The sequence below is a fragment of the Lucilia cuprina genome, chromosome 4 (assembly GCF_022045245.1).
Source record: "Lucilia cuprina isolate Lc7/37 chromosome 4, ASM2204524v1, whole genome shotgun sequence".
Classification (NCBI taxonomy): Eukaryota; Metazoa; Arthropoda; class Insecta; order Diptera; family Calliphoridae; genus Lucilia; species Lucilia cuprina.
The window spans coordinates 95,391,257-95,418,170 of record NC_060952.1 but is presented as its reverse complement, the minus strand read 5'-3'; the positions used below and the strand labels follow the sequence as shown (position 1 = coordinate 95,418,170).

Here is a 26,914-nt window from a genome sequence, read left to right as displayed (position 1 = left end):
TAGTAAGCTATCTGGGATGTATACAATCAGGCTGTGTTGGGCAATGAGATCTCAGATGAACTGGCCAGACAAGGGTCAGATCTGGACAATAATAGTGGAGTTAGGTCGGTGAAACCTCCTATCTGCTACTACTATAGGTTAATCTCCGACAAATTCAGGAACTCCTCCAACCAATCCTGGCCTAGTAGGATGGAATGCAGAGTAACCAAAGCCTTATGACCGAGGTTGAATTCTAAGGCAACCAGAACTCTATTAGGATTGGACAGGAGGAGTATTAGAATTCTTGTAGGAGTGATAACCGGTCACTGCGCAATAGGAGCCTTTTTGGGTAATTGGGTCTTAAACTCGCAGAAGTTTTTTAGGTTGTGTGAGGACGAGGAGGAGCTAGAGACAGTAGAATATATTTTGTGTCATTGTCCTGGTGCACAGAGTCTGAGGAGGAAATGGCTAGGAAAAACATTCCATGATGATTTAGGAGATGTAGCTAGGTGTAGTATAGGTGACATTCTAGGTTTTGTCAGGGGAGTGGATTGGCTATTTAGGCGCCGGACCTCGTAGAATTCCCTTCCAATACTATCAACATTCTTTCTCTATTAGGATAGAAATTCAGTAATTCCAAAATTTTACCTTTTTTAAATTTCATGTATTTTTTTAAAATTTTAATGAATTTTCGGAAAATGTCAAATTTTGGTGCAAAAATTTCATGTTCGAAAATTTTCGAACATAGAAAACTTCATGAAAACCTGACAGAATTTCAAAATTCTTTTGAATGCAAGGGAGTTATTTTTCAGAACTTTTAGAAATTCGAAATTAATTTCGAATTTTTGAAATTAAATTCGAATTTTCGAAAATAGGCTAAAAAGTTTAAATTTTATGTAGACATTAAAAGTTTTAACAAATTTTCGCAAAACGTCAACTTTTGGTGAAAAAATTCCGTGTTCGAAAATTTTCGAACATAGAAAACTTTATGAAAACATGACAAAATTTCAAAAAACTTTTATATTTGTTACTTAGGAATTCGAAATAAAGTTCGAATTTTCGAAATTAAATTCGAATTTTCGAAAATAAGCTAAAAAGTTTAAATTTCATGTAGACATTAAAAGTTTCAACGAATTTTCGGAAAATTTCAACTTTTGCTGCAAAAATTCCATGTTCGAAAATTTTCGAACATAGAAAACTTTATAAAAATATAACAAAATTTCAAAATTCTTTTATATTTGTTATTTAGGAATGCAAGGGAATGATTTTCAAGGATTTTTAGAAATTCGAAATTAAGTTCGAATTTTCGAAATTAGTTAAAAGGTCTAAATTTCATATATACTTTTATAATTTCAACGATTATAGCAAAAATTTCTACTTTTAGTGCAAAAATTCCATGTTCGAAAATTTTCGAACATAGACTTTTTTATGAAAAGTTGAAAAAATTTCAAAATTTCTTTAAGTTTGTTACCTACGAATGCAAAGGAGTGATTTTTTACGATTTTTAAGAATTTCGAAAATAAGTTCGAATTTTCGAAAATAAGTTCGAATTTTCGAAATTAATTTCGAATTTTTGAAAATGTTTTTCAAAAGTTAAAATTTTCCTTAAATAGTTAAAAAATGTGATAGAAAATATAAAATCGTTTATTTTTCTTAAAAGTTTTCAAATTCGAAATTTCAAAATTAATTTTGAAATTTAAAAAAGTTTAAAATTTTCTCAATATTTATTTCATTTTTAAATATAGACATGAGATTTATATCTTTTAAAACATTTTCAAATATTTTTTACTTTTTTTCAAAAATTCAAACTTAACTTCAACAATTTGAACTTAATTTCAACAATTCGAACTTGATTTCAAAAACTGGAACTTAATTTCAACGAATCGAACTTAATTTCAAAAATTCAAATTAAATTTCGTATTTCTTAAAAACTTTAAAAATATCTTTAAAAATCTTTAAAAATTATTACTTTGCCAAAGTTTTAAAAAAAAATTAAAGAATTTTGAAATTTTCTTAACATTTCATAAAGTTTTCTTATGTTCGAAAACTTTCAAACAAAAGTGTAAATTTCTTTAAGTTAGAAAGTGAATGTAGTGCGTAAACATGTAAATTAACCAAATTATTCAATTTCAGCAATCAAATTTAAGTGAAATTTATTAAAAAAATATATATATAAAAATTAACATTATTTTCAACATCCATTAATCTGCACCATTTCATTACTAACATGGTTTGTATCATTTTCAAATACATCATTAAAACTTTTTCAAATTTTGGCATAAAAATTTTTTAAAAATTCGTTTTCATTTTTTTTATTTTTTACAGATTGGGCATTGAAGTACGTCTGTGGTCTTTAATCAATCAAAAACGTTCAGAGAATTTAGTCTCTAGCAATAATCTAGAGGAACGACAAATAAATTCTTCTAATCTTAATAACAACAACAACAATGTTGTTTACAGCAGCTGCAATAGCACTAGCAATGCAAATAATTTTAATAACAATAACAATAACTTCAATAGCAATAACAACAATAACAATTCAGTGGCCTTAAATCATAAACACACACGCAGCTCTTTAAGACGCAATAGTAATAGACGTTGTGACAGTGAATATGATTCTTGTAGTGAATAAATGTTAAAAACAAAATTGAAATTTGTTAAAAAAAATTTTATTTTTTTATGTAAAATGAAATTCATTTTTAACTTTTGCTTTTGCAAACAGACATTGATATTCATTTTCTTTATTATTTTTTTTTAAATAACTTTACATGTTTTTGTTAATTATTGTTAATCATTTTTCTTAATGCTAACAATATGTTTAGTTTTTTATTATTATTATTGTATAATTTCTTATTATAATTATTAGTTTTTTATGATTTTTTTCTTTTTGTGAAAAAAATAACTTTTTAAAACCTTAAACTTAAATCCTTACCCCAGTCCTGCCTTATCATCCATCCAACCATACCTGCCTTCCAACTAAAAAAGAAAAACCTTAAAACAAACAAAAGTTGAACATTATTAATTTAATTATTAAGTTGAGAGTTTAAATAAAGTGAAAGCTAAAATAAAAGAATTAGAATGTAGCGTGAAGAAGTGTTGAAAGAAAACTAATTTATGAACAAAATGTAGTTTTAATTTTTAAAAGGGGAGGGAAATTTTCGAACTCTTTTTGAAAAGTTTCAAAATTGGAATTTTTACACGAAATGTTGAAGTTCTTCGAATATTTGTCAAATTTTTAAATAAATGCAAAAAAATGTATCTTTTTATGCGATTTTTGAAAATTCAAAGTTAATTTCGAAAATTCGAAATTCTAAAAATCATGAAAAATTATTATTTTTTATTCTTAGGTAATAAAACTAGAAGAATTTTGAAAACTTTCTCAATTTTTCATCAAGTTTTCAATATTCGACAATTTTCGAACATGAAATTTTTACACCAAAAATTGAACATTTTTAATTATTCGTCTTAAATTCTATTGCGGACTTGTAATTTTAGCTTTTTAGTACATTTTCCAAAATTCGAACATAATTTCGAAAATTCGAACTTAATTTCGAATTTCTAAAAATCATTATATTGCGTTTTTAAGTAGCAAAAATGGAAAGATTTTAAAATTCTGACAATAAGTCATAAAGTTTTTTATGTTCGAAAATTTTCGAACATGAAATTTTTACATCAAAACTTAAAAATTGTCAACTCTTCGTCTTAAATTGTAATGTAGAAATGAAATTTCAACTTTTTAACACATTTTCGAAAATTCGAACATAATTTCGAAAATTCGAACTTAATTTCGAATTTCTAAAAATCATAAAAAATGATTATATTGTGTTCTTAAAAGCAAAAATTAAAGAATTTTTATATTCTGACAATAAATCATAAAATTTTTTATGTTCGAAAATTTTCAAACTTGAATTTTTTCACCAAAAACTGAAAATTTTACAACTTTTTGTCTTAAATTGTAATGTAGACATAAAATTTAAACTTTTTAGTGCATTTTCGAAAATTCGAACATAATTTCGAAAATTTGAACTTAATTTCGAATTTCTTAAAATCATGAAAAATTATTGAATGAAAGAATTTTTATATTCTGACAATAAATCATAAAATTTTTTATGTTCGAAAATTTTCGAACTTGAATTTTTTCACAAAAAACTGAAAATTTTACAACTTTTTGTCTTAAATTGTAATGTAGACATGAAATTTAAACTTTTTAACACATTTTCAAAAATTCGAACTTAATTTCGAAAATTCTAAAATTCATCAAAAATGATTATTTTGCTTTCTTAAGTAATAAAATTAAAAGAATTTTGAAAAATTTCTCCTTTTTTCATCCAATTTTCTATGTTCGAAAATTTTCGAACATGAAATTTTTTCCATCAAAAGTTGAAAATTTTCCATTATTTTTCTTAAATTCCATTTCGGACATGAAATTTTGACATTTTAGCATAATTTCGAAAATTCGAACATAATTTCGAAAATTCGAACTTAATTTCGAAATTCTAAAATTTATTAAAAATTATTATTTTTTATTCATAATTAAATAAATAAAAGAATTTTGAAAAAATTCTCATTTTTTCATTAAGTTTTCAATGTTCGAAAATTTTCGAACATGAAATTTTTCCACTAAAAGTAGAGATTTTATTAATATTTGTTAAAGTTCTGAAAATATGCATGATTAATAAACTTTTTAACACATTTTTGAAAATTCGAATTTATGTTCGAAAATTCGAACCTAATTTTGAATTTATTATTCTTTTAAAATGTTTAAAAATGTCTCAAGTTTTTTCAGTTCGAAATTAATTTTGAAAAATTTTAAATTAAAACTTTTTTTTCAAAACTATTTACTTTTTTTAACTTTTTACAAGTTTGCATGCTCTTTATTTAAAATTCCGTTTCAATCTTTTTTTTTGTGTTTTTTTTTTGTTGTCTTTAATGACATTGCAAGTGTTACAGTTTTTTTGTTGTTTTTTTACCATAATATTTATGGTTTTCTAAAAATAATATACATATAATCGGTTTAATACTTGAGAAATACAACAATCAAAAAATAGTTGAAAGTTTTGCTATACAGTTGTATCTACAATAGTATAAGGTATAGTAAGTATAGTATAAATTTACTACGAAAGCGTTCGTTCTGTTGCTGCAGTTGCTAATTTTAAAACAGTACTTAGTATATGTTCCTATTAATTAAACTTGAGGTGGTACTGGTACTGGAGGTGGTGGTCGTGCTGTTGGCCATATGCCATACGTATTTAAGCCTTTGTTTCGGATTCATTGTTGGTGGCCTGAGAGGTGGCATCACTGGATTTGCCATCATCAACCTTGCCAAAGACACAGCAGGGACATTTCTCTTTCAAGGCAATGCGGTATTTGGGATGACTGTAAAAGAGAGTGTCATATATTGTATATTAATTAAGGGAGTGACACTATATAAAGTTAATATATTACCTGATACCATAGACAATGGGATTGTAGCAGGCTGCCGATTTGGCAAAGCAAGCTCCCCAGATGGTATTCAAGGGGGTGAGTCCCTCATATTTGAATAGACCCAATGTATTGATAATGGTGTAGGGAGTCCATGCCATGAACCACAAGGAAATGGTAACCAAAGCTACTTTAGCCAATTTGCCCTCGGCACTCTTGTCGGCATCTTCAGATGAACGCAAAGATTTGACATTCATTTTCTTGGCTTGTTCGCGCATGGCTTTCTCGTGAGCTGATACAGCCTATATCGGGGGTGTTAAAGTTTAGAACTTTAAAAACTGTGCCAGTTTTGAGAGTTTATAAACTTACCGCAATGATAAACCAATAGGAATAGCAGATCAAGAACAAAGGCAGATAATATACAAATATCGAATAGAAAATCAAATAAGAGCGAGGATTCCAATCACGTTCCAAATAATCAATACCGCAAGAAGTCAAATTACCCTCTGGCACATACCTTTTAAAAGTTTGGAGATCATAAAATATTATAGAAATATATATATTATAATTTCTTCATTTACCTGCTCCAGCCAAATATTGGCGCCAATGTCCAGATACTAGCCATAAACCAAATTAAAGCAATTTTCATTATGGCCAATTTAATGGTCATCGGCTGTCCGGCCATACCTTTGACAATGACATTATAACGATCCAATGAGATCATACACATCGACAATATCGAGCTGCAACCGAATGCTGAGCCGAGACCAGCATAAACATCACACATTAATGGACCCAATACCCATGTCTCGTAGAAGAGATTTATGCCCATCATGGGAGTATTGGTGATCATGATGCCAAAATCGGATATCGCTAGATTAATAACTAAAAGATTTGCAGGCGTACGTAGAGATTTGGTTGTGGAGAATATGTAAATCACCACACCGTTTCCGCACCATGAAATTAAGCCAATCACAATCATATAAGCAGTCAATAGTTTAGCCCACATTGGATCCATAGCGGGAAATTGATTCCAGTATGGATGTACTAAATGGGCCATATCGGGTGTAACCTGTAAATTATAATTAAAAAAATTTTAAAAATAATGTTTTAGAGTTTCTTAGAGACGTTTGAAATTTGTACAAGAAAACGAATATATTTCTGAATTATTGCCTAAAGCTTTCTATTTCCGAAAAGTCGATTTTCAAAAAGTGTATAAAAATTGTAACATCAAACTACTATAGGGTGTTCAGCTTACATGGTGCTTGGGTAAAAGTTGTGCCATGTGTACTTCTTCAACCAAGGCTTTGGAACCTTTGCTAAATATTCCACCCATTGAAACTTATTTAAGATATGGGGCGGCACTTACAGGTTATGCACAGTTATCAGACGTTTTTAACAGACACAAAATATTTCGGAAACTTTGGAACACTTATCCCAGATAGAATGTCTTGGTCAAGCGGAACACTAGAGCAAAACCATCAGGAATCCGTTGGCTATAAATTGGGCAACAAAGTGGACCTGGTAATCAGTATATTGACATTCTAGAGACCGAAATATACCACCTTTTACCTAAGCGTTTAACACAAGCTTTCTTAGAATATTAGAATAAATATGGTGCCCACTGGCCTAAGACCGACAGTCAGAAGGCAATTAGAGCGATATCAGGTGATGGACGACCTAAGATCGTACTGGATTGTAAAACGAAAAGAAAAACTCAGATATGATGGGTTGGGAGAATCTATAATTGATAGTTTAGTGAAACTCTGGAGCACTTTTATTGCCATTGTCAGGCATTCATCGAAATTAGAACTAAGTATCTTGGAAGGAAAATTATTTGGAATTACGTCCAGGAAAAGTGTCAGAAACGGGTGATATAGGGTCGGGACTCTATTGGATACATCAGTATCGAATAGAGTCCCGTTTACTTGATAAAGAACAGAGAAAATCAGATAGAGTTAGAAACGAGTATTTATTCAAAACATCAGTGCAAAGAGTCCCGCCACTATGTCTTGATAAGAACAGAGAAACTCAAGATGTGTTGGATGGATGGATTGAGTTAATCTATAATTAATAATAGCTCAGTAAAACTCTGAAGGGCTTTCTTTGCTACTCATCGAAATTAGATCCAAGTATCATGGAAGTCAAGTTATTCCGGAAATAATATTCTTAACTAATACTGATTGGAAAATTCTTAGAAATTACGTTCGCCTCGGTGTATTTCTTCGGATATACAACCTCCGATCAACATAACCTAACCAACTTAAAATATATTTTATTTTTATAATTTTTAATGTTTTCTGGCTTAATAAACAAAATAATATTAATCTTTTTAAATTATTTTTACTTTATTAAAAAGCTTATGTTGAGAGCTTTCAAAAAGTGTAAAACATTTTTCGAATTTTATTTAAAATTTTCTATATAAAAAGTTTTGGGGATTTTTTATAATTATTTTTTAGTTTTTGAAATGTTTGCTTGCTTATTAAACGAAATGCTATTAAAATTTTTAAATTATTTTTACATTATTAAAAAGCTTATGTTGAGAGCTTTTAAAAAGTGTAAAAACATTTTTCGAATTTTAGTTAAAATTTAAAATTTTGGGGATTTTTTTAAAAGAATATTTGGCTTTTTGAAATATTTGCAAGTTTTTTGAACAAATTTCTATAAATTTTTTTTAATTATTTTTAGTTTTAGTTAAAATTTTCTCTGAAAAAAAGTTTTGTGAATTTTTTCAAAGATATTTAGAGTTTTGCAAACAAAATTCTATTGAACTTGTTAAACGAAATGTTTTTAAAATTTTTAAATTATTTTTACTTGAATAAAAAGCTTATGTTGATAGCTTTTTAAAAGTGTAAAAACATTTTTCAAATTTTATTTAAAATTTAAAATTTTCTATGTTAAAAATTTTGAGAATTTTTGAGTTTTGCAAACAAAATTCTATTAAACTTTTTTAATAATATTTTCATTTTTAAAAAGCTTATTTTGAGAGCTTTCATATTTTTCGATAAAATCAAATATTTTTAAGTAAAAGGATACTTATTTTTGATTTTCGAAATATTTGCATAAATTTTTTAAATAAAAATAAAAAAATTAATTTTTTTAATGATTTAATTAAAAACTTATTTTAAGAGCTTTCGAAAAGCTTTAAAATTGACAGATTTTTTATATAAAACTAAAAATTAACGAGATTTTTGATCTTAAGCTTTTGGTTTTTAAATTTTTCTTACAAAAACCTTACCCACCTTATCTGTTACAGATCCATTTGATAGGGCAGCAAAGCTTGGCCCTATTATAGGTGTGGAATATCTGTTGAACAAAAACAAAAACAACAAATCACTTTTTAAACACTTTTCTTTAAATAAAACCATTATTATCTCAATACCTTTCCATATTTTTTTTTAAACTAAATTAAATTAAATAGTTTAAAGTAGTTTTTTTGTGTTTACAACTATAAAATGGAAAAACAAAACTGTTATTTTTTTTCTTAATTCAAAACAATTTGGAAAAAAACAAAATTTTTTCAAAAATTCATTTCAAATTAAACAAACGAAAAAAAAATCTGTAAATTTTTAAATCACTTTCAAATGTTTTTTTTTTTATTTTTTTCACCGGTCAGTACTAAATGTGGCGATTATAGTTCTCGTTATCAACCTGCAAGCGGAACCTTAAAATGCACTTATTTATATAGTTTTGTGTTGAGACCCATTGGGTCTTAAAAAAAGACATTAGGATTTAACAATGAAAATTAAATTAACTACATGTAAATGTTTAAGTGCCAGACAGACATACAGACATAAATAAAAAATATAAACAGATTTCTTTCTATATCCATAGTCCGCCCCTACCCCCTTTAAAGTGAAGAAAGACTTAACAAACATAGTATGTCCAAAAGAATTTGTTTTTCTTTTGGACATTAATTTTCTTTAAGCTTTTCATTTTATTTTCATATTTCTGTCTCAGGGTGATGATTTTTTCTGTTAGAGATTTCAATGTCAATATATATAATATGTTTATTTATTGTTCAGTTAAAGGGTTTCCTTTCTATATTGCTTTTGTCTTTAAGATTTGACGGTGCTGCTGATGATGATAATGATGATGTTGGTGTTGAGGTCTACGCCGTCGAAACAAAGAATATTTAAATGCGAAGAAAAAAAAATAAATAAATAAAAATTACCGAAAACGTGGTGGTCAATGTTTCTTTGAAATTATTCTTTTTGTTTAACACCTTGTAATTTTAAATGTTTTTTCAACACACGCTTTTAAAAAGTGTTTAAAAAGTTGCATGTTTAAAAATCAATAGAGTTCAAGAGAACTATAAAATATATGTATCATGATAATTTTAAAGAAACCCAATACTAATCTAAATTCTTAAAAATTTTCTATTAAGTCCAATCGAGATATGACGGTTTAAGTTTTCTTCGTAAGTTTGATTCTGTTGTCTAGAATCTAAGAAAACTAAAAATAACTTGTAACATCGTTAAAACACGTTTAAATTGAAAATGGAGTTCATTTTGTAATCACTCTTAAGTCTCCTTTAAATATCGATCTTTTAAAAGAAAACTTTAAAAAGTTTCCTTAAAACTTGTTTGACAGGTAATCAAAGTTGTTATAAAGGGGCTCAACTGTCTCTTTCATGTATAAGTACTTGAACTTCTATTCAAGTGTGTATGATCGCTATGTAAGGTCTAAGCTTACATCTCTAACCAAAGCTTTCAACTCTCTGTAGTTTCGTATCAATGAGAGTTTAACAACCTATCTCAGATACAGAATACGGAAGAACATGTACGGCATCTTAAGACACATAAGTCAAAACTTTTACTAACGGGTCTATTTCATGTGTAAGCTGGGTGTTCCCTTCTTCTATTCAAGGGTGTATGATCGCTATCTAAGGTCTAAGCCTACTTCTCTCTCTGTAGTTTCGTTTTAATGAGAGTTCACAGACTACGAAAGAACATACGCGACATCTTAAGACAAATAAATGAGTCAAATCGAAAATGACTGTTTATCTGTGAACAATTTGAAAAAGTAGCTTATTTCCTGATCACTCTTAAGTCTCCTTTAAATATCGATATTTTAGTAGAAAACTTTAAAAAGTTTCCTTAAAGCTCGTTGCACAGAAAAAACTGCAGCTCTAAAATTGCCTACAATTTTTTTTTTTTCATAAATAGACAATTTTTTGATTAAAAATTTAGTTAAGTTGATAAAATAATTATTCAAAAGATGACTTTAGAAAAATAGCAACCGATAAATTCACTTAATAAAATAATTAATCTGTTTGACTAAAAAAATTAGTCAGTTTGATTAATTCACCTACAATTTTGTCATCGAGTGCATTTTCTTGTACTTTTCTTTGCTGTTGCTATGCAATTTGCTGTTACTACGCTTTAAAAAGACGTTACATTTTTTTTTTTTTGCAAATCATATTTTAGCTTAATATTGTTGTTGTTTAACATCTGTATGAAAGATCATGTACAAACAAGACACGCGTAAAATTATCAACGGTTTTTTTGTTTGTTTATGTTTTTGTGTTTATGTTTAGTTTTACTTTGCTAGTCAATGTGGACGGACGTATTTTGTAAAAAGTGATCTGTTAAAAAATAAAAGTAATTACAATTGCAATTAATACGCGTTTTTGCTTAAAGTGAAGAGTGATTATAAACAAATATACATAATATTTTTTTTAATTATTTATGTACATACATCTATAATTTTTTTCGGAAGCCACATAAAGATGGTAAGTTTAATTAAGTGTTCCTTTTGTGATGAGGCATTTGACTCCGCAGAAATATATTTTGTGCATTTAAAAAAACACACACCTTTTGGAACCAATTTTATTTGTAATTTTGGGGAATGTTACCAAAGGTTTTCATCTAAAGACAGTTTTAAGAGACACGTTTTGAATCATTTTAAAAAAATTAATTTGTGTAAAAATGTAAATAATATATTAGAGGAAGAAACAAGTAAGTCCCATTGTATGGATTCCGAGAATTTAAACGTGGACAGTTCTTTTTGTAATCAATCATCGTCGAACCCACCTTTTTGTTATACTAAATATTTTGAAACTGTTATGGAATTCGCCACAAAATTTGTAATACAATTACATTCCAATAATAATTACAGTCGTTTAGACATAATTTCTTTGCAAAAATCAATTCAGTCCTTTATAATTGAACCGATTTGTAATTTTCTTGAAAACTGTGTCGGAAACATAACTCCAACAATTATAGTAAATGACTTAAAAAGTTTATTTAAAAATGTTAATACCGACTATATGTTAGAAAAATATTTAACAGAAAAAAGACTTATAGAGGAATTACAAGTATTTTCAATTGACGAATCCTTAAATGCTAAAGGCACTTTAATGCCTTTACGTTTTCAGTTTGAACAGATTTTTACAAAAGATGGTTTAATTGACAAAGTTCTTACCCATATGGAAGCTACTGAAAAAAACGATAGAAAAATTAATTTCATACAGTCAGACCTATGGAAACAAAAGAAATTCCTATATCCTAATAAGATTCTGATTCCATATTATTTATACAATGACGATTTTGTCATTAATAATCCATTGGGTTCCAAAGCAAAAAATCAGGCAGTATGTAATTTCTATTATAGCTTTCCGTGCATGCCACAGAACTCCTCAAAATTGAATAGTGTTTTTCTTGCATGCTCCATACTTTCAGCTGACGTTAAAAAAACATGGAAATAAATGTTATGATGCTCTAATTGAGTCAATCATTGACCTTGAAATAACTGGCATTGAAATAAATACTGTAACTGGACCGAAAAAGATTCATTTTATAATGGGCCTTATGTTAGGTTATAACCTAGGACTCAACTGCACTCTTGGCTTCTCAAAGTCATTTTCAGCCAAATATTTTTGCAGATTTTGTTTAATAGAAAAAAAAGATTCACAAAAGGCCGTAACTAAAAATGAAGCACTTTTAAGAAATAGAATAAACTATAGGGAAGCTCTTGAAACTGAAACCCCAATGGAATACGGTATAGCAACAAAGTCAAATTTTAATTATATACCTTCATTTCACGTAACTGAAAATTTCGCTATCGATGTAATGCACGACCTCTATGAGGGAATATGCCACTTAATTTTATGTAAATGTTTAGTACACTTTATTAAAAAAATGAAATATTTGATGATTGATGATGTTAACACCAGAATTAAATATTTTTCATACTTTAAAAATGACAGAGGGACTGAAAAAGTTAGCATTACATTTAAGGAAGTAGATAGTTGTAAACTTAAATTGTCAGCTAGGCAAATGATGTCATTTTGTTATTATTTTCCAATTTTGTTCGGGGAATACATACCTCAGAATGATGAAGTGTGGGAGTTTCTATTAACATTCTTTGATTTAATTGAAGATTTGTTATGTTATGAAATATCAGATTCACTAATTTCTAAAATAAAAAAAAAAAATGAAATCCTCAATCAAACCTACCAAAATTTATTCTAAAGTAATTTAACCCCAAAATTTCACAATCTACTTCATTATCCAATGATAATGCAAAAATCTGGACCATTACGTAATTTTTGGAATTTTAAATTCGAAGCTAAACATAAAGAATTTAAAATATATTCTCATATAATAACATCCAGAAGAAATATAACCAAATCCTTTTCTATAAAACACCAAATAAAATTTGCAAATTTAATGTTAACCAGTGATGAGGACGAGCAAAATGTGTTTAATAAAATAATTAAAGATGATTCTGTAAGAGAACAAATATCAAACATTTTACAATGTAATGACATAAGTGTATATTCGGAAGCATTTTTGTTTGGTTTTAAATATGACAATAAATCTTATATCGGGACATTCCGAAATGATTTTGACATTTATATTGTAGCTTATATAATAAAAATTAGAAAAGAAGATATAGCTTTATGTTGCAAAAAAGTTAGCAGTCAATATAACCGTCATTTTGGAGCCTTCGAAATATCGACTTTAGCTCCTTCTTTTGAAATTATTCCCTTCGAACAAATAACTGGCCCTCCCGTGGAGAAAATTACAACTTCTATGGGAAGAATATTTATAAAATTAAAAGAATTCTATCACAGTATTTGTTAATATTATGGAATTTCAGGAATCTTCAGAAACCGATGAATCTACAAAAAAACAAATTTTAAAATATTATGAAAAGAATAAAATTCTTCATGAGGGTCATCGCAATTTACTTATTGACACGATTTCCAAATATATAAAAGCAAAGGGTTATAAATTATCAATTTCGCAATGTGCTGATTTGGAGAAGGAAATCTGTAAAATTTTTCCTTCAGAAGAATTGGTAAGGTTTAATTTTTGATTGAAAAAATATATACATAAATTCAAATTTACTATTATATAATTTCAGGAATATTATAATACTGGGAAAAGAGGTAAACTTTACAACAAGATATTTAATTTAAAACGACTATCAAAAGGTATTTTCAAGTCTGAAGAAGAATCTGACACTAACTTGCGTGATGAATTAGGTAAGATTATTGTTAAAAAAAAATTATGCTTGTCAAACAAATTTATCATATCTTTTAGTTCCGGAAAAAGATTCCAGTTTCGCTATTCAAATTCTTCGAAGTGGACACTATAGTAACGATGAAATGGACTTATATTGGAGGAAATGTTATCAATGTAGATTTAAGCAAATTAAGGAATCAAAGTCTACATCCGAGATCTTAAAATTATGGCCTGAATACATCAAACCTTCCGGATATACATTAGTAAGTTAACTCTTTTTACACAACAAATTATATTATTTTTAACTAACTTAAAGTCTACAGATTGACATCGATTTTGGTCTTAAGTATCCACAAGCTAAAGACATGAAAACTAAGTGGGTTTTAACGGAAAGTAAATTGTTGCATCTGCTTCAGTCTAAAGTACCCAATGTTACCGTTTCAAAAATGCTAACAAATTTAAAGTCGTGCGATAGTGGTAAGCTACTACATTATTGACTTGTTATATAATTGACATTTAATATTTACTTAATTACATTTGATTTTTTTTCAGAATCGAGGATATTTTCTATTCTATATTGCCTACATTATTTGTTTCCACCTCAGCAGAAAGTAGTTACAGACAAAGCCGGAGCCAAAATCAGAAAAAAGTTTACCGTAACAGATTCCCAAGATTCGTTTGCCATAGTTGCAGAAACCAAAGAGGAACTGGATATGAAATTAAAACTCCTTAAACTTCAAAAATGTAACATCCAACCAAGGTTGCTAATTCTTGGTGAAATTGCAAATGTTAAAGAAATTTTTGTTTATTTTGATGAAATTAAATATCCAATGGTACAAATAATCACCGCTGTAGATATTCTATTTAAAATATTCTTTGTGTTTAACTTGGAGTTTCCTATAGAATCTGATTTATTTTATAATTTTATGCAACAATTTTTTTATGAAATTAATTCAGAAAAGAAATATTCACTGTAATTAATGAAATACTTAATTTAAAAGAATAATGCAAAACTATAAAACATTGTTTACAACTTAAAAATTGATTATTTATGTTCCTAAAATGTACAATTATAAATATGTATATACATATTATATTTCATTGTAATAACTTTATTATATATATTTTTTTTAATAAAAGTAAAAATAAATTTAAAAAAAAAATTTTTTTTTGGGGTGGAAAAAGCAAATTTGATAAAAAAATGATATTTTTAATTGAAATTGGCATAAAATCCAACAAAAAAATGGTTGTCTTAATTAAAATAATTATCAATTTTTTTCTAATTAACAAATTTTATAATCAAACCAAAAAATTATTTTATCGAAAAATAATTAAAAAATTTAACAAAAACTTTTATTGGGTTGATAAAAAAGTTTGTTGGGTAGTAAAAATTTGACTGAGTAATATTTTAGTTGATTTGATTATTTTTTTTTATCGACTGTAAAAAACCAAAACAAGACAAAAAATTACAAATGTCGTAGTCAATGAGACAAAAATCTTTATAGGCTGGAAATTGAATAATTTTGGATTCAGATCTGTGAATTTTGTAGTCAAATACGATTTTTATTTTTTTCTGTGTGGGCTGACAACCAGAGTTGTTACAAAGTGACACAACTGTCTCTTTCATGTATAAGCTGGGCGTTTCCCTCTTCTGTTCAAGAGTATATGATCGCTATGTAAGGTCTAAGTTTACTTCTCTAACAAAAGCTTTCGACTCTCTATCTCTCTGTAGTTTCGTTTCAATGAGAGTTCAACAAGCTTTAACTGTTATAAGCTAACGAGTCCAACCAATTTTCTTTAAAATTAATCAAGTCCTGTCTGATATATACTATAACATGCCTTAGTTGATCTCTTATCCGATAGTATTTGGCTTAGGTTTACATCTCTAAAAAGTTTGGAAAAAGATTTTCACTTTAGTTAAACCTTAAATCAGGATTAATTCTCTATCTCTAAATTATAGGCTATTAAGTATAAACTGGAACTAATCGATCTATATATTTAAAATGGCTTGACTATCTATCAGTCGTATTATCTTTCCTAATGAAAACCCTAGAAAGAATTATTGATTTACACTTGAGTTCAACAAAAACGCTTGTAGGTTTTGTGGTTATTGAAGGGAGGATTCAATAATGTTAAATTTAAATCTCTCTGTATTGCTCTAGATTAGTTGGAGTTCTCTCAAATTTTCTACTTTATGAGAAAAAACATATCACAAAATCTATGATCAGGTACTCAAACACTAAAAAAAACTCAAGTCTGTCAGTCATATCAAATTTTTTTTCAAGAACCTGAAAAAGATTTGAGTATTTATTCTGAAATCACAAAAAAGTTAGCAATGAATAATGAAGAGTCGATAAAACAGTTCATAAAGTCCTTCCACTGTTTAAATGATAACGAACAACAGAGAAACTCAGAAAGGATTGATGATTCTTCTAATCAATTGATAACTCGGTTCACATGAAGGCGATTTGAAAAACTCCTCAGTCATATATACAATTCTCCACTTTTTTAACCGCGATTCCCTATCCTTTCCTTAATAAATTCACACTTTCTAAAGCAACTTTAGTAAAGGTTTAATATATTCTAATAAAAACTACTAAATGGCTTCACGATCCCCTTAGTTATCAAACCTATACTGGTACTTAAAACACCTAACTGATGGAAACCAGCTGAAGGATCCTGTAAACTTTCTCACTACATCACCGTCGGCTGTTAGCCGATCTAAGATCCAAACTGTTGGCACTTCAATTTGATGATAAGATCTGGTGATAAGACACCAAGATACCTGCATCCAACTTTCTTGCGAACTGCGCTATCAAACATCCTTCCAGACTGAAGCTATTGAAACATTCCAAAAAAGTATGTCAAAAACTGTTCTTAACTTTAGACGAACTGGCTAAAGGCCTACATCGTGGTCAAGCGCGATCACAACACTAGTTTTCAGGCAGTCCGAGCAATAAGACAACACAAAACTTTTCGAATGAAATAGTGCGTTGAGCCATTAAGATTCCATATGGAGACCCTAAAGACAGCTGGACGAGACGACTTTTTTTAAATGTGCAAGTGAGGTTAGTATTTGAAGTAGACAAACCGGTTTACGAACACAACATTGGGCGGGCGCTTTTGTTGAAATTTGATTCAAATAGAGGTAAAAAAACTGCAGTCATTCGGCAACAAAAGGAGAAGTAAGCGCGAGGAAGTTAACCGATGAACGCAAAATCTTGCGACGCAAAGAAAGCTAAATTAAAAAACATGGGTTAGAGAAACCCCATCCCTTTTGAAAAAATGAATTGGACTAGTGGATTTAGAGGAATGTAAATGATATGTTTATTTTGTTCAAATGTCAAAAGATCCAAAGCAATAATATAATGCATTTGGTATTCGACGAGAGAATCCCAAAGGACTTTTTGCGTTGAACCATAAAGATCTTAAGGAAGATCCTAAAGAAAACAAGAAAGAGCAAGTTTGAAGTTAGTGTATTTGAGGTAGACACACAGGATTACAGGCTCAACTGTACAAATTTAGACGTGCGCTTGTTTCGAATCCCAAAATGCTTTTATGGAATAATGAAACAGTACGTTGAACCATTAAGATCCTATAAGGAGACTTTAACGAGAGCGAAATAAGAAGCCTTCCAAATAGAGCTATTTTGGAATTAGTATTTGAAGTGAAACACGTCCAAATTTGATCCAATAATAAGGGCAAAAACTGCTGTCATCTGCAAAAGTGTATTTGGGATCTGATTTAGAAGATCATTTAGAAATACACATAAGAACAGCGATCGCCGAAAAAGCTGGTTATCGATCTTTTGTTAATTTATTATTCTGAGTTTTGTTTCCTTCGAACTAGTTGGTGGTTGGTCTCCCAAAACTCACTAAAAATGGCTTTACAACCTGGCATTTAAATAAAAAATGCTAAAATTATGTCAACTTTTTTTTGTTAATTTTCAACACAATATATTAATTTGTTAAATACATCATGTTGTTTTTTTTTTGCGCTAAATTATACTAGAAGTTGCAAATGACATGCAAAACAAAAAATTTGAAAAAAAACACGATCAAAGATACAAAGAGATAAAAAAAGAATTTTGAATTACACTCTATTTACTACTCTAACAACAAGTATTCAAACGAAATTCTAAATGTAAATTGAAAACAAAAAACTAAACTCAAGTGGGAGAACAAGAAAGACAGACAGTTTTTTGTCTGTGTAGAATTGAAAACTTATTGAAAACCACAAAAATAAAATTAAAACTCAACAGCAAGATCAACGACTAGCCAAACGCCGTGTATGGTACTCGTGCGAGTAATACAAGTAAAAACAAAAAAAAAAAACATTTAAAATAAATATTAAAAAATATGGACAAAATATATACAAAAAAAAAAATACCAAAAATAATTAACTACAGCATCATGATATGACGATCATGATGCATCCACTAAGAGTTTAAATTTAAAACAGATGTGTGTATTTTTCCGATCGTTCGTTTTGTGAGATCTCTACTTTAATTTTAGTTAGATTTCAAATAGAAAGAGCACAAAGTGAACAAAAAAATATAAGATTTAAAGTATTTTAAAACAAAAAAAAAGCGCAGAATCCAAAAATAACGTCAGAATAAAAAAATATTGTAAAATACACATTTCAACGGCTACATAAACTGAGTGAGAGTAAAGTGAGGGACGCTGATCGTGATTTTATTTTTTCAAAATTTTAAAACGGCTGAATTTGTTAAGAGTTTTTCTTTTTTAAAGAAAAGTGTTTTTCTGAAACAAACAATAAAGAAAAACACATGGCTGAATATTAGTCTTTTGAAAAAAAGAGCACCTAGAGCAAAAGAGACACGAGATCATGTTATTGAGAGTTTTTCTTAATGTGAAAAAAAACCAGGAACTAATTTTCTGTTTAATTTTTTGGGCGAAAAATATTGAAAATAATGCGTGAGTTTTCATAAAACACGGAGAATTCATAACGTCTACATGTTTCCTTAACACAAAAAAACACCGAACGCCGAATATAACGTGTGGTTGAGAAAAAAAAATATATTGAAAAAAAAGTTTTCAATACATATAGAAATTATTTTGGAAATTTTTTTTAAAAGAAAATTTGTAAGAAAAAAAAATTACAAAAAAATTAATTTTGTGTTCTAAATATTAGAAAAAAATTGAAAAAAATATGTTTTGTAATTGCGGTTAAGGAAAAAATTGCAAAACGTGTTCTTTTTCTTTCAAGTGATATAAGAATTTTAAAAGAAAATTTTGAAAAAATTATAAAAAAAGTGAATTTTTTAAATAATTCAAATAAAATTTAATTTAATAAAAAAATTTAAAAAAATTTGAAGAAATTAAAAAAAAATTAAAGAAATTTTAAAAATATTTTAAATAAAAAAGTGCAAATTTTGTTTAAATGTGTTTAGAATAAAATATAAAAATTTTTACTAAAAAATTATTTAATAAAAAAAGGGAATTCTATTAAAACAAATTATTAACAAAAAATTTAAATTTAAAAATAAATTTCTCTATGTTAACAAAAAACAAATTAAATTAAATTTAATTAAAATAAATAATATTAAAAAAATAAAGTGAAAAACGTTTTATGCCGAAATTTAAAAAAAAATCAAATAATATTCGGAAAAAAAAATTGTCTGAAAAAAAAACAATATTTTAAATTTTAAAGTAAAAATAAGAAATTTAAAAAAATAAGGAAAATACTCTTCTCTTTCGAACCACTCTGGATTTATAAAATGATCAGGTTCAAAGCCATTATTAAATCAAAGCTAAAAAATAAGTTATTTCCAAGTTTGGTTTAATGACAAGATCAGGTCTAGAACACAGCTAAATTGATTTCTAATTCGATTTTCAAATCCTTATTACTTGTCACGTAGTAAATTAAACAAAAAAGAGAAAAACGAAGGTAGACCATTTGATACGTTTGCCTTTTAATTAGATCCAAGATAAAGCGTAATTGTCAGATCGGTTAAGTTGTTAAGGCTAACCGAACTCAACCTAATAATTCACTCCTTAATACTAACCACGATCTAACCACTTATATTTTGAAAAATGTATATATTATATGGATCCGACAAGTCTTGATAAAGCAAAACGAATGGTCTACCGTTTGATCTGTTCACCCTTCAATCAGATCCAAGAAGTTGGCAAAGCAAAACGAAGATAGACCATTTGATCTGGTCGTCCTTTAATAACATCTATAGACCTCGATTTCAAAGAGCTTCATAAGACTAATGTCTTAACTTTTGATTTCTATAAGCAAGTACAATGTACTTGCTTATAGAAATCTTAGAAATGGCTTGTCCATCTGCAATGCTATGAAAACACTTGTCGACTTGCTCCGCCTTATACCTGTAATCTTATGAGCTGAAGTCTATAGATTTTTTTTCAATAGCATGTTCTATACTAATTGCCCATGTCTTCCTAGTGGTTTTAGTTTATAAAACTACTAGAGTTTCAAATAACGACAGATTGCCGAGTTCAAAGTCAATAATTTAATAATAAGATCGGTATATAACAAATGTTGGGTGTCATTATATTGAAGAGTACTATCTAACTGTAGTCCTTACAAAGAATTCATTAGATATGTAGCTCCTCTAAGATAAACGTATATTCAATTTGACTAGATTTTCAATACTGGAAACGCTAAACCTGGCTGTCGAATAAGATCGATATTGTATGATGACAACGAGAACTCATCATTTTTTTATAGAACACTATAAAATTCTTTATTCCTATTAATAGAAGATACTATTGACTTGCTACCTGTAGGTTTACAGACTATAATAAAGTCTGTCGAAATTTTTGAATATTTCCCGACATAGTCGGGATAATTCTATGCGAAGACTTCAAAACTAGATTGTGTACCTGAACCAACTTTTATTTTGTTTGGATTTTTTTTGTCACCATTAAGAATCTCATTATAAGGATCAAAGAAAAACAAATTATTTGAGATGTCGGGATACTCAACTTGTTAGCTTTCGGTCAGTATGTCGACCAAAAATAAAGTTCGAAATTCTCGACAATCTTCCGTCAGTTCATATAGAATACTATTTTTAGAGTGATTTGGAGTCTTGAACAGGTCTAGTTAATTGGAGCAGTTCTTTTTGATTGGATTATAAAGTTGTGGAACCATCGGATAGACATGTAATAGTTGGATATATTTTGTTCGAATGAAATTTTATTTAGTTAATAATACTTCGATATTTCGATGGCTTACTATACTGACAGATTTGGTTTTTGTCTCCTGTAAAAATTACATAAAAAGTGATCGTAAATTGATCTCGTTGATCATATATCCTAAGGGAAACACTTTATCTAATTCGTGGGCTACAGATAGGGCATTCAATTTCTTCGTTCTGTTGGATAAGTTATTGTAAATTTCGAGCGTGTTATTCTTTAAAGATGATGACAACTTTGTTTCCGATAAATTTGGAATATATCTAGCTTGACAGTCTGGACATTTAATGCTGTTGAACAATTGTTTTACAAGAAATTCTAAATTTTTTTCCGAAAATTGATTAAGATTTATTGAAAATTGTAAGAAATTTTAAAGAATTCCCTTTTTTATTAAGTTTTTAATAAAATTTGTTTGAAAACTTAAGTTAATTTCTTAAAAATGATACAGTCCCCTTTTAAAGAAAAAAAAATTGGTGTAAAAATTTATTGCATAAAGAAAGAAGTGAAATCGTGTTGTATTGAGTGAAACCAGAAATTAGTGCAAAATGTCTGAAAATACCAAATAGGAATTTAAGAAAAACAACAACAACTACACCAAAAAAAAAAGAAAATGTGAAAATTTTATAAAAATAGAATTCGCTTAACGGAACGAATAAAAACGAGAAAAGTATACAAAAAATACACACATAAACACACAAAATTTTAAATGCGAAAACACACAAAACAACAACAAAAAACCAGAGGAAAAAGAAAATTCAACAAAAAAAAATATTGTATTGAAAAGAAAAAAAGTATTGAAATAAAGAAAATGTGAAAAGTTAAAAAAAAATTAAAATTTGCAACTCGAATAAAAGAGCTTTAAGAAAAAAAAGAAAAAAATTAATTAATTTAAACAGAATTAAAGAAAAAAAATTTAAAATTGAATTAAAAAAATAAATATAAACAACAAAAATGCAATCCTCGAGCAGTAATACTAAAACCTCTAGCAATAAGTTACAAATCAATCCCAACAAAACTTCTAGTGTTAAGACCAAGTCTACCACAGTTTTAAATCTCAATAATACGGCAGCTTCTAAGGATTTAGAAACTTCTTTGGAAATAGAGAAAATCTCCAAAAAGATTTCCGAACATGCAGATGCCTTATACAGAACCTGGAAAAGTCATGGTCTAGCTCCTACAGAAATTTTAGATTTATACAATGTGGAAACGGGAGTGGCAGCTGGTGCCATAGTTGATGATAAAAATACCGAAGATTTACAGAAATTGGTGAATACGTTTGTCAATAAAGACAAAGAACAAAGGGGTGTTAAAGTGTCAACAAATAAAATCAAATTGGGCGGCTCAACAACAGCAGCAACAACTAAAGCGGAACCAAAAATTATAGAACATAAAATAAACACCACTGGCATAACAAGTAATAACAAGTTGGCAACACCTTTAACAGCCGGTCTTAGTAGTGTAACAGCGCCCCAGCTGAAAACAAACAATATTTTAACGGAAACGGGTCTTATAAAGAAAACCGTACAGACCCCTATTAAAACCCCTAGTTTTTTATTGAAAAACTCACCAGCAACAGATGTCAACGATAGTTCCAACTCCCCCAAAATAACAAAATTAAAAACCAACAAACAAAACCTAGGAGGAACGTCCTCAGCACTAAATGAACAAACAACAAAATCCCCTTCTTTTGCTAAGACGAAAACCAACACTAACACCACCAACACTACACCAACAACACCCAGCAAACCATTAGATATTGATATAGATTTCAATTTGGATTTAGATCTAAATTTAGATGTACACAAGCTAAGTCAACAGCAAAATGAAAATTTACAAAAAATCAAAGAACTATTAAACAAAGAACCCAATAAAACTAGCAGCAAAATACCGGGTATTTTAGTGGACTCTACGCCCTCGACAAAGGCAAACAAGGAGGTGAAAGTAAAGAAATCTTTAAGCGAGCAAAAAAATAAACAAAATGAAGAAACGCCGGTACAAAAGAAATCCACAACACATGAGACACAACAGGCCGTCAGCAAAAAACTTGGCAACAAAGTGAAAACGTCTGATTCCACATCGATCACTAAAGCACATGATCTGCAACAATCAATTGCAGTGAAAGAGGAAAAGTCAAAAATTCACGATAACAATAGAGACGGCAATATTGTCACCACTTTGCCAACAACCACAACAACTACAACAACAGCAATAACACAGCCTCAAATCAATAAAAAACGCACAAATTTAACCAACGCCAACAACAGCGACATTAGCGGCAGCAGCAGTGGCAAGAACAACAGTAGCGCCATTAGCGGCACAACCCCTATCATTACTAATGGCAATCTAACAACATCGTCTCTCTTAGAAGAACTAAAGCAAACAACTAGCAACACTAACGGCGGCATTACAAACGATATTCTACCAACAGCCATTATAAAAACAGCAAAAGTCTCCACGAAAACTATTAAGGCTCCCAAAATAAAAGAAAAATCCTCCATAAAATTAGAAAACAACAAGGAACTAACAACAGCTAACAACAACAACAACAACGGTCAAATATTAGAAGAACCACAGCATCAACCACAACAACAACAGCCAACACAGCAGCAGCAGCAAAAATCCTCAACTATTGACGATAGTGCGGTTAGCGATAGTCATCAAAATATGGAAACATTACGCAGCGTTAGTAATAGTAGTACAACCATGCCAACACCCACGAAATTGAAATCGAAAAGTTCCCTCAGCAATGGCCAAGAAAAATCTTGTAAATAATTTAAAACAAAAAAATCAAAAGTGATTAAAATTAATATAATTTTTTTATATTTTCTTTCAAAATTCCCTTCAAAATCAGTACGCAGTCCATTTTTAACGCGTGGTTCTGTAGCCGAACGTGTTATGATATTTGAAAAATGTCCAGATGTTCGCAATTCATTTTTAAATATTAAACGTCCCGATCGTGCCGATGCTCCACCCAGATCTTTACTTAAGGTAAGTAAATTGGAAGAATAGTTTAATAAGTCAAACAAAATAAATCCTTTAAAAAAATTTAAAATTTTTTTAATTTTTTTGTTATCTAACCAATTGAAAATTGTAAAAAATACGTTTTTATTTTCTAAATTTTGCTTCTTCGCCTTATAAACATGTGTAGTGCAAAAAAAAAAAAAACGATCGCAAATAATATAGTATAAGAAAATCTAAAAAAGATATTAAAACAAATTAAAACAACAACAAGTTGTTGTAAGTGAAATAATCACAAAAAAAAAACACTAATTACTAAAAGTGAGAAAAATTTAAAAGAAAAACAATTGATCTAAAGAAATTCACCACCAAATACCACCACCACCACTTCTTAACAATTGATTGATCGAAATTAATTTTGTTTAAGGTTATTGAAATGTGTGCCAATATTCTCTCCCTCTCTTAATAACAAACACACTCATAGATTCCTTAACAAAATTGTTTTAAAATAAACATGTTTTCTTTCATATGTTTTATTGTTTATTTTATGGCGAAATTGTTTGCTGGGTTGTTTACACACACACACACACAACAATTTCTTAAAATGTAAACAACTCCATCTCACTTAACCTTGTGGGAGTTGAAGTTGACCACCTTTGTATATGATTAACACTAGAAATTTTATTACACACAAACATTTATATTTGGAAATTGTGGGGATTGTTGTTGTTTATTTAGGGATCAACTGAAATAAAAGCGTACTAAGATAGAACTAGAATAAAACTAAAGTAAAACTAAAATAGAACTAGAACAGAACTACAACTGTTTTACAAATGAACTAGAACAGAACTAGAACTGAACTAGAACTGAACTAGAACAGAACTAGAACAGAACTAGAACGGAACTAGAACAGAACTAGAACTGAACTAGAACTGAACTAGAACTGAACTAGAACTGAACTAGAACTGAACTAGAACTGAACTAGAACTGAACTAGAACTAAACTAGAACTAGAACTAGAACTAGAACTGAACTAGAACTGAACTAGAACTAGAACTGAACTAGAACTGAACTAGAACTGAACTAGAACTGAACTAGAACTAAACTAGAACTAGAACTGAACTAGAACTGAACTAGAACTGAACTAGAACTGAACTAGAACTGAACTAGAACTGAACTAGAACTGAACTAGAACTGAACTAGAACTGAACTAGAACTGAACTAGAAACGAACTAGAACTGAACTAGAACTGAACAAGAACTGAACAAGAACTGAACTAGAACTGAACTAGAACTGAACTAGAACTTTTTCCATAGAAATTGATTTATGTTCAAAATTGCGAGTGATCAATGATTTTCGTCAATGAAGACATTTCTCATAAGTCTTTATTATCGAAAATATGAGTGATGACATGTTTTAGCTATTTTGTTCCTACGTTTCTATTACTTGGAGTAATTAGTTTGTACATCTATTCAAAATTATGTCTCCAATAAATTAAACTAAAAAGTATTTGTAAATAATTTAAAATAACACTTAATATCTTTAGGGAATATTTTACTAATTAACTTTATTGAAAAGAATTTCAGTAAAGTATTGAAATTCCATTGTTTATACATAATTTTGTTCAAATAAAATTTTCTCTTGTATAATTTCGTAAACTAATTGAAAATAGTTGAACAAAAGCACAGCTAATAAAATAAAAATAAAGGTGCAAAAATAATTTTGAAAAAAAAAAAATCAAAAATCATCAATATTTATACTAAAACAATAAAAAGAAGAGATTTCAGAATTTCAATGTTTATGCACGAATCATTTAAAATGAAAGAAACATATTTATTTTTGTTAATTTTGAGAAAAATTTGGTAAAGATTTTTTAAAGTAAATTTACGCGCGGGTTAAGCAACCCCCGCACACATGTAGTCAGTAAAACAAGACAGACAGACAAACGGACAAATTCACAGATGATACTGTTGCTTTCTATATGTATGTGTATGTTTCTAGTTGTAGGTAAAACTAAATACATACACACATACATATATTTATTTAATCAGTCAGGGTCAAACAATAAAATAAACATTTTAATAAATTTATCTTTTAATTTATTTCCACACTATTTAACTCTTCTGTTTTATACATTTTGTTCATTCATTCATTCATACATCCTACAGAGAAAAATATTGACAACATTGTCTTTGAAAATTTTGTATAATTTTCTTTTAAATATGTATTTTAGAACAATTATTTTTTTTGTCTGCCTTTAAGTGTTATAGGTCAGTTTTTATTTTAATTAAAAAATTAAAATATCTACTTTGTATTGTTGCATTTTTTGAAAAAATGTTTTATTCAATTAGTTGCTTTTAATCAATAAAATAACATAAAACAATTCATTTTTAATTATTTTCAAAATTCATGCCGCTTTCAATGTGCAGCCTTTGAAAAAATCAACAATTACATTTTTATTTATTTATATATGAACATTGTTTTTTCTCTGATTTTGAAATAGACAATTTCCACTTACTTTAACGTAAGTGAATTTAAATTTTCGCAATCATTTTTATTGTGCAAACAAAATGAAAAAATACCAAAAAAACAAAATAATATTTATTTAATTAAACTACACCGTTTACTAAAGGAACTGAACCAGAACAGATCCTTAACAGAACTAGAATAGAACAAGAACATAACTAGAACAGAACTAGAACAGAACTAGAACTAGAACAGAACTAGAACAGAACCAGAACAGAACCAGAACAGAACCAGAACAGACCCAGAACAGAACCAGAACAGAACTAGAACAGAACTAGAACAGAACCAGAACAGAACCAGAACAGGACCAGAACAGAACCAGAACAGAACCAGAACTAGAACAGAACTAGAACAGAACTAGAGCAGAACTAGA

General features: G+C 28.5%; 4 protein-coding genes across 8 annotated transcripts in view; 3 read left to right on the top strand and 1 right to left on the bottom strand.

Annotated features, from left to right (window-relative positions):
- The window catches only part of LOC111682647 (mitogen-activated protein kinase kinase kinase 15), a 31,803-nt gene extending 10,171 nt beyond the window's left edge, over window positions 1-21,632 (top strand). Inside the window, exon 10 of one of the 3 annotated variants that reach the window (XM_046950508.1) lies at window positions 21,507-21,632. In XM_046950508.1, coding sequence (XP_046806464.1) covers window positions 21,507-21,537 — 31 coding nt within the window. In that variant the 3' untranslated portion in view covers window positions 21,538-21,632. Of the gene's footprint in view, window positions 1-2,304; window positions 2,956-9,463; window positions 9,569-21,506 lie in introns of those variants that run through there. The other 2 variants (XM_046950507.1, XM_023444640.2) reach the window with 2 other exon arrangements.
- Window positions 4,969-8,848, bottom strand: LOC111682652 (opsin Rh1). Its single transcript, XM_023444643.2, has 6 exons — window positions 8,783-8,848; window positions 8,643-8,706; window positions 5,982-6,472; window positions 5,770-5,917; window positions 5,425-5,702; window positions 4,969-5,355 (listed from the first exon to the last, which is right to left on the bottom strand). Exons 1-6 carry the CDS (start codon window positions 8,788-8,790, stop codon window positions 5,229-5,231), a joined length of 1,116 nt encoding a protein of 371 aa, XP_023300411.1. The 5' UTR covers window positions 8,791-8,848; the 3' UTR covers window positions 4,969-5,228.
- Window positions 10,839-14,900, top strand: LOC124419810. 3 transcript variants are annotated; one of them, XM_046950512.1, is made up of 6 exons: window positions 10,839-11,134; window positions 13,507-13,707; window positions 13,774-13,894; window positions 13,953-14,137; window positions 14,198-14,250; window positions 14,427-14,739. In XM_046950512.1, exons 1-6 carry the CDS (start codon window positions 11,132-11,134, stop codon window positions 14,605-14,607), a joined length of 744 nt encoding a protein of 247 aa, XP_046806468.1. In that variant the 5' UTR covers window positions 10,839-11,131; the 3' UTR covers window positions 14,608-14,739. The 3 variants fall into 3 exon arrangements, with proteins under 3 accessions (XP_046806468.1, XP_046806465.1, XP_046806467.1); XM_046950509.1 differs by having other exon boundaries at window positions 10,868-11,134; window positions 14,198-14,351; window positions 14,427-14,900; XM_046950511.1 differs by lacking the exon at window positions 13,507-13,707 and having other exon boundaries at window positions 10,894-11,134; window positions 14,198-14,351; window positions 14,427-14,900.
- Window positions 21,633-21,890: 258 nt separating the features above from the next.
- The window catches only part of LOC111676557 (vacuolar segregation protein 7), a 9,384-nt gene continuing 4,360 nt past the window's right edge, over window positions 21,891-26,914 (top strand). Inside the window, exons 1-2 of the mRNA XM_046949348.1 lie at window positions 21,891-23,822; window positions 23,910-24,046. Of these exons, the coding sequence (XP_046805304.1) occupies window positions 22,010-23,822; window positions 23,910-24,046 (1,950 nt within the window). The 5' untranslated portion in view covers window positions 21,891-22,009. The remainder of the gene's footprint in view (window positions 23,823-23,909; window positions 24,047-26,914) is intronic.